At 29.8% G+C, this 15,118-nt stretch overlaps 1 protein-coding gene across 3 annotated transcripts in view; it reads left to right on the top strand.

The window, feature by feature from the left end:
- LOC142327421 (NADPH-dependent diflavin oxidoreductase 1) overlaps positions 1 to 15,118 on the top strand; it is a 33,585-nt gene that overhangs the window by 6,231 nt on the left and 12,236 nt on the right. For all 3 annotated transcript variants that reach the window (XR_012756983.1, XM_075370461.1, XM_075370462.1), the window contains exons 3-6: positions 3,993 to 4,244; positions 7,815 to 7,962; positions 10,224 to 10,478; positions 13,182 to 13,436. Coding sequence is in view for 2 of the 3 variants with exons in the window: in XM_075370461.1 (XP_075226576.1) it covers positions 3,993 to 4,244; positions 7,815 to 7,962; positions 10,224 to 10,478; positions 13,182 to 13,436 (910 nt within the window). In the remaining variant the exon portion in view is untranslated. The remainder of the gene's footprint in view (positions 1 to 3,992; positions 4,245 to 7,814; positions 7,963 to 10,223; positions 10,479 to 13,181; positions 13,437 to 15,118) is intronic.

Below are 15,118 nucleotides of genomic sequence, written 5' to 3'. Positions count from 1 at the left end.
GGATTCACTGTCCCTAGTCCAACACTGCACTCAGAAGCTATTTGTTGTTGTTGTCATAGCGGTATGTTCAGAAAAAGAAACTTTTGTAACGCTTTCTTGTATTTATGTCCATTATTATTTATTCAAGACATATAACAAACAATACAAGAATATGATTTTGTAATAAAAAATGAAATAATTTTCATGTTACAAAACAGTTTTCATAAAAAAAAAATGACACGGGCAACTTAAAGAAAGAGTGTAATCAAGCAGCGTAGCCACATGCATATATATACTCAGGATGTATCACAAAGTTCTCCTGGGACTTTCATAACCAATTCTATTCATGAAAATAGTGGAAAAAGTTCATACAAACATATGTCCTAAAATGCTTTGTTTACAAGTTATGGCTGGTGAAAGAATTTGCTTGGATTTCTGCTAACCCGGTGAAATGAGGTCATAATAATATTTTTAGGATGTCAAGTAAGGAGCAAAATTAGTATTTTTTTACAATTTTTGACATGAAAAATTAAATAAAATAGGTTCCAGAACCGTATTTGCAGTAGTTTTAAGAAATTCAGGTTAAAACCAATAAAACCCACCGGGTTGGTCTAGTGCTGAATGTGTCTTCCCAATTTGAAAGTCAAAATGGGAAGACACCCATTTTGACTTAAGTTCCAGCATTAGAACTGCTGGGACTTAAGTTCCCAGCAGTTCTGGGTGTCATTTTGACACCCAGTTCCAGCATTCAAGTCCTAGTAAATCCAGTTACACAGATTTGAATACTAGAATGTGGATACCAGTGTTCTTTGGTGGTTGGGTTTCAGTTAATCACACATCTCAAGAATGGTCGAACTGAGAATGTACAAGACTACAACTTCATTTACACTCTTACATATCATCCTCATTCATCCTCTGAAGTATTATCTGAATGGTAGTTACCGGAGGCTAGACAGGAAAATGAAAGAAAAGGTTAAAACCAATAAATTGGGGGAAAAAATCTGTTTTTTTTTTTTTTTTTATGTTTTATCTATAATAACATTGTTAAATGTGTAGTAAACACATAAAGCTTGTAGAAAATTTAATTCTGAAGAAAATGGTGTAAGATATGTTAAACAAAATTTAGAGATTTGAATTTTATTTAGAAACTACATTACTACATTTGTGAGAAAAGTACTTATTTAATGTAAACAAAAACCAAATTCTCTTTTGGTGGTGCAAAAGATTTGTAAAAATAAAATTTACTGTTAAAAAGTTAAAAAAATGGAAATTACACAACTGTAAAATAAAAATAAATAAATAAAAATTACTTATTTTTTTATTAAGACAGAAATACAATAAATTATTTAACAGTGCAATAAAATAACAACAACTGATTAACAATGTGCAATACTGTATTAGTGTTTAAATCATTCTGTAAGGTACATTAAGTATATCGGGTACTGTGAATTGTGCTGTCATTAGAGAAGGTTTTCTGTGGATTTTAGTTTGAATGTGATCAGTTTGCCATTGAAGTAATGCCATACTTATTTACCACAGAGGAATACACTGATATGGTATTCATTTTTGATGTGTGTAGTGGTAATGCAACAGTTGCAGTAGAATATGAAATATTTCCTGAATTGCAGCATTCCAATTCCTAAAACAATTAGAGCAACTTTTAAAATATTCAGGAAACATATTCATTACCTAGTATTAGTACAAGCTACAAACAATTTGTCCAAAATGATGCTGTTATTGATGAAACTATTAGCAGTTCAGTGCAGTCCAGGTGTCAGTACATGATATCTTTCTAAGTGGATCAGAGTTTTACATTGGATGGTTTGGAGGACACTTAAACGAAAGTTTTTTCGTATCATACAGCCAGTTCAACATCTATACCCAGGAGACTGTCTGCTTTGCTTGGAATTCTGGTAGAATACAAACTGACAACTCTACAAGTATGTTTTATTTACCAATGAGGCAATTTTACTCAAGATGGCGTTAACAACTTACGCAGTTGGTATACACGAGCAGAAGTAAATCCTCATGAAACTGTAGAAGGCAATTTTCAACACCAATTTAGCATCAATGTATGGTGCAGCCTTTTTCACAATCAACTGTTTGGTCCATTACCTGGCCGCTTAAATGGTGAAATCTACTTGCACTTTCTTCAAGAAGAATTGCAGCAGCTACATGATGTTCCTGTAGTGCTAAGAAGCAAAGTATACTTCCAGCACGATGGTGTGCAATCCCAGTACACTTGTGCCATTTGTACTACTAAAGTCATCATTTCCCTAAGAAATGGATCAGTTGTGGAGGACCACATTTCTGGCCACCAAGATCACCTGATCTAATATCTTTAGATCTTTGTGTCTGGGGATGGATGAAAAATATTGTATGCAAAACAAAAATATATTCTCATGAGGAATTAATTGTCCACATTATGGATGTGGCTGAGCAACTTATAGACAGCCTTGAAGACTAAAAAAAGAACAAAAGTAGTACAGAAACATGATAAGAAATGTGTTGAAAATGACAAGCTTATTTTGGAATATTTATTATAAACTGGTACGTATAATGCACTTTGGTCTAGTGCACTTCCTAAATAAAATTTGAGTTTTTCTAACCTTTCTTTATTTTATTCAGCATATCTTAAACTATTTTGTTCAGAATTAAATTCTGTACAAGTTTTGTTTAAAGTTTTATGTGATTATTACTCATTTAACAAAGCTATTGAGCATCAAACATAAATACAGAGATTTTACCCCAATTTTTTGGTTTTCACACTATATTTCTCAAAAATTACTGCAGATAAGGTATTGGGATCTATTTTATTTGATTTTTCAGGTCAAAAATCATAAGAAATCATTAATTTTGCCCCTTAATTAACATCTTAAAAATTTCAGTATGATCTTATTTCACCGTGGTAGCTGAAATTTGAGCGAAATCTTTCACTAGCCTTATCTTGCAAATGAAGAAGCACTTTAGAACATATGTTTATATAAACATTTTTGATTATCTTCATGAGTAGAATAGGTTTTCAAAATATATATATATATATATATTATTTGATTAATATTATGAATACCACTCATAATTAAGCTTTTAATGTTTAATATTATTTAAATCAATAAATATTTTTAAACAGGATAATATAAGACAGATATTCTTACTGTAATGAGTCATTCTTATTTTTTTCCCAAAATACATAAATTTTTTTATAAGTAATTTTGAGTTTTTAAAAATTATTGTTTGTCTTATAAAATAACAATTATTTTAAAAATCATGTAGTCATTCAAATACTTTCACGTAATTATATTATATTATTAATGTTTGTTACAAACGGTGTACTTAGCTTGATAACATTTTGGTATACCAAAGTTTTTGTGTTCATGCTGGTTAGCAATGAATATTATTAAAAATAATAAAATTGGAAGTAAGAAATCAAACCAAATTAAATAGATGTATAATGTTATTTCATATTGATAAACTTTTACCAAATGTTTTCAGTTGCTCCTGTGAATTTTCATGTGAAGTATGTAAACACAAAACATTGATGATGTGTTGTTTGTTTATGTGTGAATAGATACAATTCAAACCTAGCTCATTTTATGACTACATTCTAAACGCATGTTTGCCATTCTCAAAAAATCCACCTGCAGTAACTTAAGTTGACTAGTTAAGAAAAGCGGTACTGGTTGCTACACTGTTGATGACATCAAAATCAACAAAATGTTATGAGTTTTTAAAAATTTTGTGTTTATTAAATTTAATTCGGTTTGTAATTTCAAATAAAATTCTTACAAAATTTAATCATACCTTAATAACAAGATTTGTCAATTGACATTTGAATTTTTAAATGCTGAACTTGGTGTTAATTTTCATTCTTGGTGTGTGCGAAGTATTCATTTGTCGTATCACTCATTTCATTCTGCCTTTTTAAATTAGGGTTGATGTGTCTCAATTTTTCCTTTAATATTTACACGAATTAAATTTTATGTTACCTTTATTATTGTTTATTTTTGTTATAGATTTGGTGTTCTGGGGCTTGGCGATTCATCATATGTTAAGTTCAATCATGTCGGTAAGAAACTGTATCGACGATTATTAAATCTTGGAGGTCAGCCTATTTGTGATTTGGGCCTGGCAGATGATCAACATGATCTAGGTGCTGATGCTTTGATTGATCCTTGGATTAATTCTTTATGGAACATATTATTAAAAATATTTCCTTTGGAACCTGGTGTTCAACCAGTGGATACCACATCACTCTTACCTGCGCGGTAAAGTGGATTTTAATTAATTTTTTAATTTTATTTGCTCTGGCCTGAATTAGTTATTGTTAATCATGAGTGAATATTATAACCCAAAAGTTATCAAAGTTTCATCATTGCCACTTATATTTTTAGAATATTGAACATTAGAAGTTAGCAGAAAGTTAAAAAAATAAGATATATATATATATATTTTCAATATTAATTGAAACTTAAACCACAAAACACAGTAAACAGATAAGTAAACTCACCAAATTAACACCTATAAACGATTTTCGCAGGATCTCACATCAACATTTGGTATTCAATACTACAATTACATCAAAATCAATTAATTTAAAAAATTTTTAAATTTAGAAACGCCTGCATTACTGTTAATAATCCTGAAACTTTATTATAGACAAACATTCAAATATTATTGGTGTTAATTTGGTAAGGTTTCTTATTTGATTACTGTGTTTTGGTGGTTAAGCTCATTCACACATATTGCAGGATGTAGCGTCAATATTCTGCTTTCAGCTCTGTAAGGGTATGAGGGTGATGTTTAAACATATTTTCATTCAGATATCCCCAGTGAAAGAAATCATAAATGTTGAAATTGGATAACCACCCCACATCATCCCTCAGAGAGACCAGACATCCAGAAAAAATCTCTCTCAAAACTTTGAATTAATTTCGGGTAGTGTGAGCCGCAGCTTTATCCTGTTGGAACCACAAGTTCCCCAACTCCTTTTCTTCAACAATATCTTCCATTCTGGGCTGCAGAAAATTTTTCAACATTGACATGTAATGTTCAGAATTCACGATCATGGTCACACCATCCTCCTCAAAGAAGTACAAGCCTATCATGCTAAATTGTGTTGTGGCATACCACACCATTGGTTTCGGGAATGTAGCAATATTTTGTATTCAGGAGATATTTTCAGCCCAGTAGCAGAATATGTGTTTACTTATTCCCAGCACCACTTAAGTGAAATTGTGCCTCATCGCTACTGAAGAAAGCTGCTTTAGGAGTGTAAGCATTTGCTCACACAGATTTTGGCATTTGGCATAGTCGGCTGGGCTCAATTCTTGAAACATCATTATTTTGAAAGGTTCAAAATTGAAATCGAAAAGCGATTCTTCCTCAAACTGTGGTCTGATATCTCCAAGGCAACAGCATGCCTCCAAGCAGAACTTCTTGGCGATTGCTGCTCTCACCATATGGACATTTTCTGATGGACCTTTTTCTTTAAAAAAAGGTTATAATACTTCAGAGGTTGAATGAGGATGATATGTATGAGTATAAATGAAGTGTAGTCTTAGACAGTCTCAGTTTGACCATTCTTGAGATGTGTGGTTAATTGAAACCCAACCACAAAAAGAACACCAGTATCCACGATCTAGTATTAAAATTTCTGGTGGACCTGTGTCAGCCATGTGTAACTGTTCTTCGTGTGCTACCAGTTTCCTTCAACTGCCTATTCCACGACCAACTTGTGTTCACATTAGGAATGGTATTGTTGTGCAGAATATTGAACTGTCATCGAAAAGCTCTTCGTGCTGCAATCAGAGATTGTTTACAGAATACATGTGCATAGCAAAGCCACAATGTGCTCCAAGCCAGATCATGTTGGCCATTAAAATGGGGTCACCGACAATACAGAGGGAGACTACATGAACCTGCCTACCCCCACCACTGCCCAAGCATTGACACATCCAAACTGTTTAGTCATTTTGCCACACCCTGTATATATATATATGTATATATATATATATTGCATATCTTTTAAAAATTATATTGGTTTAGTACTTTATTATGTACATTTAAAATTACAATTAAAAACATTTAAATTTACAATTGTATTTCATTGATCGTGGTTGATATATTCAAAATATCATGGTTAGAAATCTGAACAACGTAGTCATATCTGAAACATGTAATATGGAAAGGAAATAAGATCAGAAAAAGGTTCAAATTCAAAGAACAAAATTTGCTAAATTTTATAAAATGAAATGTAAAAAAATAGATAATAAGTAAATGAGAGTTCCCGATCTCTTATTATAGAACAACAGATTCAAGTTTTAAAAAATGTTGATGAAATTTTGTCAGCTGCATTGTCATTTGTTTACTTCAGTGTTTTAAGTTATTCTGAAATCCATAAATCACTTATATAAATTATACAAAAAAGGGTTTAATTTTGTGCACTTTTTGTGAATATATATATTTTTATTAGAATATTAAAGAAAAGTGAACAAATCAAATGATTCCAAAACACTTAATATCAATGAAGCAGTTTTGTAACAAATGAAGGCTGTCGTATAACAACAGTGACTAGCTGGTGTTCAGATATGTTCAGCAGAATTGCAAGTTCATGTTGGTAATTTATTTCAATTCAAAGAATTAAAATTGGTACAGGTTGCTTATGTTGATTCAGTAGTTATGGAATAGTAAACTGAACAATGTATGGAGAAATTCAGTATGTAGATCATGAAAGTGTTAGTTTCTGTGATAATGAACTATAACCTATCAAATTAATGATGTAGGTGACTAATTAGTAGGCAATACCAAAAAAGAAACTCATAAATCACATGTCTAAGAAGTAGTCAATCTGAGTCTGTTCAACACTATATGTTTATCGGTACACTTACACTTAATATTGCACTACATCTACAACTTTGTTGGGCCTGGCAAATCTCAGTAGCAGTAACTGCATTTACCTGTATACTCATACTCAGTCCCGGCAGTAGCTGGAAACTGGTTGGAGAAATATACAGTTAACCCATGAAGTGCATGGAGGTGATCTGATAGCGAAGAATAAAAAAAATTAATTAAATTGTGAAACCGATAAATTAAATGATCCTAAAAAGGACTCATAAATGTAAATTGTAATTACAGTAAATATTTCTTTGTGCTAAATGAAAAAGCAGGATGAAGTGAGTAAACAATCAGAAAATTAAAAAAAATTCCATATTTTCAAATAAGGTAACAGTAGAAAATATTTTTTTATTAGATAAATGTGTTAAACAAGCTTATAAAAATAAGTATTGTACTCCTTTCTTTCCCTTTTTTGATTGTAATTATTTTTTTAATTAATCTCTTTTTCTTGATTTTTCATAAAAAGGATTATAAAAATTATGCAATTAATTTTTGATACAGTTCTCAAAAATTTCTCATTTTGAATAACTTGAATATATACAGTAACATAGTAAGTTTAACTCTACTATAAACTGTTAATAATTTTTTCAGCGAAAAAATTACTTAAAATTGAAAACATTCACAACAAAGTACATCTGTTTAAAGCAAAAATTTACAATCAAAAAATTGAGATTGGCAAATGTGTACAGTAAAATTATGTTCTTTTTTTGGATGATTAATTTGATTGAATTGAATATTATTCTTTGCTTCTTTTTGTTTTTTCTACTCTTTTAATTTCAGCCTATTTACTATACAAGTCATCCTAACCTATCCATTTTATATTTTATAATCTTTGTCTCTTCTGCAGAGCTTTATCCTCTATATATCATAGAGCTTAATTAACACAACTAAAAATTGCTAGTGTAATTCAATTCTGTTTTCCTTGATATTATTGTTTTTAGTTGGGATGTAAATATTATTTCTTCTGAATCAACTGAAAGTTCAAAGAGCATAGTTGAATTTTTGAAGTGGGAAAATACTGCTCCAGAAAATTCTTGCATTGCATCTGTAATCTCAAATGAACGAATAACATCAGCAAATCATTTTCAGGTACATATTTTTTTTGTTACCTTTCTTTTTTTTTTTGCTTTTAATGATTTGTTTTTATTTTTGTTTGGTGCTTTATTCTCTTTTTATTTGCTTTTTGGAAAGGTGGCCATAATAATTTTTATTGAACTTGTGGAAGGATTTACTTAAGCTCAAAGAAATAAATGTAATAGAAGATAAAAAAATCTGATGTGGACATCACATGACTTCCTTGTATGTCCATTAAATTACATATACATATTTTTTGTTGCACTTCATTTAAACTTATTTCATTTGAAAATGAGATATGATCCTCCCAATTCTTTAATAAAGTGGACAGTTACACAGAAAAATGGCACTACAAATTTCCTTAGCATTTTATATTAGTTTGTATATTAATTTTAGGGCTTATTACTGCAGTTAAGAAAAAGTCCAAAATCCAAATGTTTGAAAATTGAAACCCCGCTTTATTTGGAGGTCTGACTGTATACACATTTTTGGCCCAGTTGATTACAATCAAAAGGGGAATTGCACAACTGGATGTTACAACAGTCCTAAATACAATATTTCAACATTCTACAGGTAATCATTTTTGAGTTATGTGAGATACATATATATATACACACATACAGATGTCACACCAAAACTAGTCATAATGGATAGTTCCATTGAAATCTGAAAACTGACATTTTTTGCAATTACAATACTTCCTTTACTTTGTACAAGGAAGTAAAAACAGTGCCATATTTGTAATAAAAATAAGACTTTATACTTTTAAATCAACTAGAATTTGTACTGGTTGAACTACAAAGGAGAAACAGGAATATTTAATATTGTTAGTTTTTATTTTATATCAGAAGATTTCTTTAGAAATAAAAGTTATCATGGTAGCATTGTTATATTTAAAAATTCGAATTACGTGACCTTACCCCAATCATCCCTACCACATCTAACCTGTTGGCCATAATGATAGTTATGTATTCCTCATAATGTTAAGTCATACAGGCTGGTTGTAGACCATTTGGACTGTAATGAGGTATGAAATCATTTCCATATGACAAGAAGAATAGTTGTGGATCAGTAAGGGCACTAATGAGATTTCCTATTGATACGTGCAAGAGTAAAAATAAAACACATCATGTTGATTATTTCTATATCATTACTGTGCTCTTGTTCCCTTCTAATTAAATTACTCTTTGTAACAATAGACCTGAAGAACTATTACAAACTAACAAATCCAATTAAACTACATATTTTCAGATAATTCTGGCCATTTTAACCCTTGATCTATAAAATTAAACCAAATTTTGGATTTTTCCCAACTACTGAACATTATCACTAGCTGCTTGTGTTCTCCTCCAGGCTTATTCAACTACAACCTTCTCTACAAATCCTTCACCGATTGTGAAACCAAAATAGCATGGTAAGGATCCTAACCTTTACATAATTTTTAAAAAATGATTGAATAAAGTGATTAGTAAACTGTGTACTAGACTATTTACCATCTCTCTTGCTATGCCTCCATCATTCCTTGCATAGTTTACTTAACTATTCTGTTGTGTCTACTTATTGCTTTTTTATCATAAAAATATTTACATGAAAGAGTCTTCAAATTAGTTTGGCACATCTGACAAAACATAAAGCATTTTCAGACATTGTAAAATAGAACCTAAAAGCTAAAATTGGTATTGGTTGTTTACAAAGTAAAGTCCTACTATAGTAAATCTAGCTAATCAGCCAAAAATATTTGCACTACATATTATAATGCTTGTTCAAAAAAACCATACTGCTTTACCCGTTTACTAAAGAAAGTAAAAAAATATTTTTTTAATAATCATGGTGTAAAGTTTAAGTGACTATAAATTGGAAGCTTCACAGAGGCATTAAATTTTTTACTGTAATATTTTGTTTAATTTTCTTCTTTTTTTGTAACATAAATGGCAATTATTTTCATTTAATAATTTTATTAATTAAAAAATACATTAAATTTTGTAATATTAGAAACAGAACCAGGTCTGGGTCTCTGTTAAAAAGGAATGAACTTAAAATACTCAACAATATTTTCAAAATAAAAAAAATTGTCTTGTTTATGGGTTGATTCCTTTATAGGGAGTGTGTAAAATGGTGAGTACTGTTCAGTAAAATTAAAATAATTCAGGGTTGTTTCCTTTCTGCTTAATGTATCCAATTCAGCTTTCAGTTAGCTTAACTAATTAGGGTAATGTTTAATATGTATCCATGTTTTTTCATATCCTTAGATTATTATATTTTATTTATTATTCTAGGATGTAAGATTGCTGAAACTTAGGATCAAGGATATTTCTTACAAACCTGGTGATGTAGCAGTTATTAGACCAAATAATAGACCTACTGCTGTAACACAGTTATTTAATATGTTATCAGAAAATGTATGTAAACAACATCTAGTGAGAGATACACTACTGCAGGTAGTTCAGAAAGATGAAGACATGCCTGTACCATTTGCATTACAACAACCTATAACTTTAGAAAAATGTGCAACAGAATATTGGGATTTAAATGTATGTATCTTAATTTTTGTTTATACTTTTTTATTACTTTATTAAATTTACTTGACTTACTACTGAAGAATAGCTGTACTGATTTGTCATAATAAAAACCAGTCTGTATTATTTACTTTTGTAATCTTAAAAAAAAAAAATTCTGTTACTACTAAAAATTAAATAAGGCCAAATTTTTAATCTGTGAAAAAATTTTTAAAAAACAGTAAATTTGTTTTAACATTTATGGATAATTTTGAAATACATTTTTTAACTGAACATAATTTCTACAAGAACTTTTTTATCCTTTTATTCTCCTAGGACGTTTTTCTGTTTAATATCAATAACAGCTAATTAGATATTTCTTCATTTTTATTAAAAGAAAATTGGCTTTCGATTTTTTTTTTTTTAATTTTAGGCCCTTAGTGCATATTTTATACTTTTATATGAAAACTGCTTTTATTCACAAAATAATTGTAAGTTAATTGTCTTGTGATGTTATTAAAGTGTAATTATTAATAATAATTAATAATTTTTTATGTTCTGTGCCATACTGTAACATAACTGTGTACAGAAAAGAACCTCTACAGCTTCAGAGGGTCCATAGCAACCAAACGCGTATACATGTGCTTTTTGTTGTGTGCAGCAGTTCTTATTGTTACCATCAGCTATCATGTAGTATTTGACATACATAAAAATTTTCCATTAATAAACTAAACATAGTCAGTCATCTTAGTTTATTTATTCTCTTATATTAGTTTATACATAAAATTGGGAGTTGGTTTGAAAAATGTTTAATCAAATTTTACAGCATGTTGTACAGACAGCTTGTGCATAGGTACAAGCAGCAGCAAGATTTTTCTAAACATTTTAAACCATTGTTAAATGAGATGGATGAATGGAACTGTTGTTTAATGTGCTGTTTTTAACTTACACAAAAGTAGATTATTTTGGAAATTGATGTCAACTGAAATATTATATTCTCAAAAAAAAAAGAAAAGCATTTGTTTATGAATGTTTCTAACTAGGTATAAATGCATTTGGAGATTTGATCTTCAAACCACTTCTGGTTTATCACATGGAGACATCTCATCCCTTAACAGGTTCCTCCAAATCAGATTTGCCTGTAATATGAAAATCCAGTAGAAAGTTCTAGATAATTATAAATATATTCAACAACTTGTTTGTCAATAATTTTTCTGTTTCTGTACAATTTTATAATATAAAACATTTTTAAATGAAGGCGTAATGCACTAAATCATTTTCAAAAGTATAGTGTATTTGAAATGTGCATTCTAGTTAATATGATTTTTCAACCCTATATTTATCATACAGCTGATCAACCATTTATTAGCAGCATTTGATCCAAATTATCTTTGTTGTATATTTTCTCAAGTAATTAATGCTGTTGACAATTAACAAGTGGCAATCAAGAAATTTTGGAAGAATTACAACATTATGAATGCTTATTATAAAGCGTGGAGAGTGTCGTCATAACACTGACTAACTTATCATGTGAAAAACTGTATGATTCTAGACACTACCACAAAATTTAGAACAATCATCACTTGTGAAGCTCCCAGTCAAGACTAACTCATCAAATGCCACAATAATTAAGTTTTACTGAAGTAGAAGTTTGGTGAAGTAAACTGTATGAGATGGTATCAGAAAGTCAACTTGACTAGGTCTACAAAAAGGTATAATCTTATTTAAAGTTGGTCTCTTCAGGAATGTATAAAGTGATCCAATACTTCTTACATGTCTCAAAAGCTCCAGCTAATTCCTTTACTTAATGGCTATTCATTGAAGCCTGCAATTATGTTTTGATGTCTTCTGATATGTCAAGGGAGCAGCAATTTGTGTTCAGTTTTACTTTGGATATCAAAGCAAAATCTCTGAGGGCTAATGAGGATTGTGGGATGACTACCATGTTTTCCTTTTTAAAACCTACTTTGAGAGAGTTGTTAATGGGCTTTGATGTCTTAGCAAAACAGTCAGTTCTGATTTCTCCAGAGTTTGGACTTTTTCATCATATGTTTTCTCTCAAGCATCTAAGCACCTCAGATCATAATAAAAGTTAGAATTCACCATAACACCAGGTGGAACAAATTATAGTGAATGATACACTTTATGTTAAAAAACAACTAATGCATACTTTAGATTTACTACACAGTTAAGCATACTGATGATGAATGGTTGGACTGTTGGCCCATGGCAGTGACGTGCTTGTCTCTTGAGTTACATGCACAAACGAAAATTTCATTACCTATTATAATTATAGAAATGAAATTAATTTGTACAGTGTTAATGTGGTGCCGTGTTTGGTTAAGTGATAGTACATAGGATAAATCTTGCATCAGTATGATGCGTATATGATTACTTGACAGGCCGATTGATTGTTGATCAATCATTGATTGGTTGCAATCATGTCAGGTAATGCTTGGATTGTTTGATGAAGGTCTCTCATTGTAAGTAAAAAACTTTTTTCTACATTTTCTGGTAAATCTACATTTTCTACATTTATATCAGTTGACCTCCTGATTTAAATCCAAACCAATTTAAAAATCTTAGGTTTAAATATTATTAAAAGATAAAATAAGAAATATTCTTATTTTTCACAAGCTGTACATTTGTATTTATGATATTCTGGTAGTTGTATAAGTATTTTTTAATATAATATATCTTTTGGTAAGATATGATAAAATTTATTTTGATTTTGTACAGGCTGTTCCTAGAAGATTTGTGTTCCAGTTACTTTCAAAATTGACTCCAAGTGATATGGAAAGAGAAAAACTTGAAGAATTTTCTAGTGCTGCTGGTCAGGAAGATCTTTATAATTATTGCAATCGTCCACGCCGAAATGTATTAGAAGTATTATCTGATTTTCCTTTTGCGTCAGCCAATATTCCTTTAGAGTATTTATTTGAAATATTCCAGCCTATAAGGCCACGTTTATTTTCTATTGCTTCATCTCCAAAAGTAAGTCTTCGGTTATTTTGACTAAATCAAAACATTCACTTAAATTTAGATAAAAATACATTCACATATTCACTGCTAAATTTTTTCCTAGTTACCTGCGATACTAGTTTTTTTTTAATAAATTGTATTGGTATACAGCATTAGCTTAGAAAAAAAAATATGGCAGCTTCAGTTTTTCTCAAAAAAGTTTTATTTGTTCATTAATATTGATTATGTTACCTTTAAAGTACTCCTTTTCAGATATAATACATTTGTGCCAGTGTTTTATCCAATCTTTGATGCACCTCTGGAACGCAATTTCTGATATGGAATTAAGCTCCTTCAGTGATTCTGTCTTTATTTCTTCAATGTTGGGAAAACATCATCTTTCATGGTTCTTTTCAGCTTGGGGAATAGGTAGAAGTCACATGGGGTCATGTCCAGTGAATACACGGAGGCTAAGGCATCATAACGGTTTTGTTTTTGGCCAAAAATTCACAAACAGTTAGGGAAGTGTGAGCAGATTCAATATTGTGGTGCAATTGCCATAAATTGTTTCGCCACAAATCAGTATTGAGAATCACCAAAAGCAACATTCAACATTTTCAATGTGGTGCTACACTTTATTCCATTCTTAAAGCGAGATTTTAATGGAAATTTGTTGTTCCATTTTTTCCACAAGTTTAAAATTGTTGACCATACTAAAACACATGTGTATCCTTTTCAACTGCCAACAATAAAATAAGAATCCAATATGATTAACAATGTAAACATGTGTTAGGGACAAATGTACCAACACAGTAAAAAAGAATTGTGACTGTTGGACTGATACAGCTTGGGAAATTAAAAAATTCCATTTAATTTTTTATCTAACCTTGTCTAGCTAGGTTTTATTAAGTCTACAAGTTTCATAACCTTGAAAATATACTACAGCACCATGTGTGTGTCATTAGCAAGTGACTCTTACAATAAAACTCTTACAATAAGTAACTCCTACAATTATATAACCTGCCTGTCACATTGCTTCTTGACATATATTTTTCCATTTATTCTAGGTTACTTTTCTATGGTTTTTAAAATCCATGATTTAATATTCTGTCGGAATAGTGTTAGGCAGTCATCTTAGGTTACAATTTACTGGAATTATAATTTTCAAAAAAAATTCTATATATTTACATTGAAATTTTTTCTATTCTGGGTAATAGTTTTCTATTTTGCAATAAAAATTATAAAACTATTAGATGATAAATAAATGGTAATTAATTTTCATCTTTTATAGTATATTTAGGCATTCTCTTAGTTAAGAGAAGATAGATTTTATTATAGCACGTAACTATGATTAAGATTACAGTTCATAATAATTAATACATTTACAAAACTTTTACTAACTAATAAAGTTTGTCACAAGTAGCTCCTATTTTATTGTAAAAATGGTAAATTAATTTTATTATATTTTATAAAATTTTATAAACTATTTTCTGGGTTGTCAAAAAAAATCTAGCCTTTACCAAAAAATTTTTAAAACTATTATTTTGAAATACTTAAATTCTAAGAAATGATTGTACATTGTGTATTAAACATTTTTAACATATTTTGAAAGAAATAGTTGTTAAAAGTATAGTTATTTATCTAATATACATATCAGTTCTTCATCAGAGTAAATTTTTCTTTTCGCATGAGCTGCTGGTTCCAGAAGTGGAAGA

This window comes from Lycorma delicatula, chromosome 7 (genome assembly GCF_047948215.1).
Source record: "Lycorma delicatula isolate Av1 chromosome 7, ASM4794821v1, whole genome shotgun sequence".
Lineage (NCBI taxonomy): Eukaryota > Metazoa > Arthropoda > Insecta > Hemiptera > Fulgoridae > Lycorma > Lycorma delicatula.
Note: the sequence above shows the minus strand (reverse complement) of the source record. Positions and strands in the feature narration are given on the sequence as shown.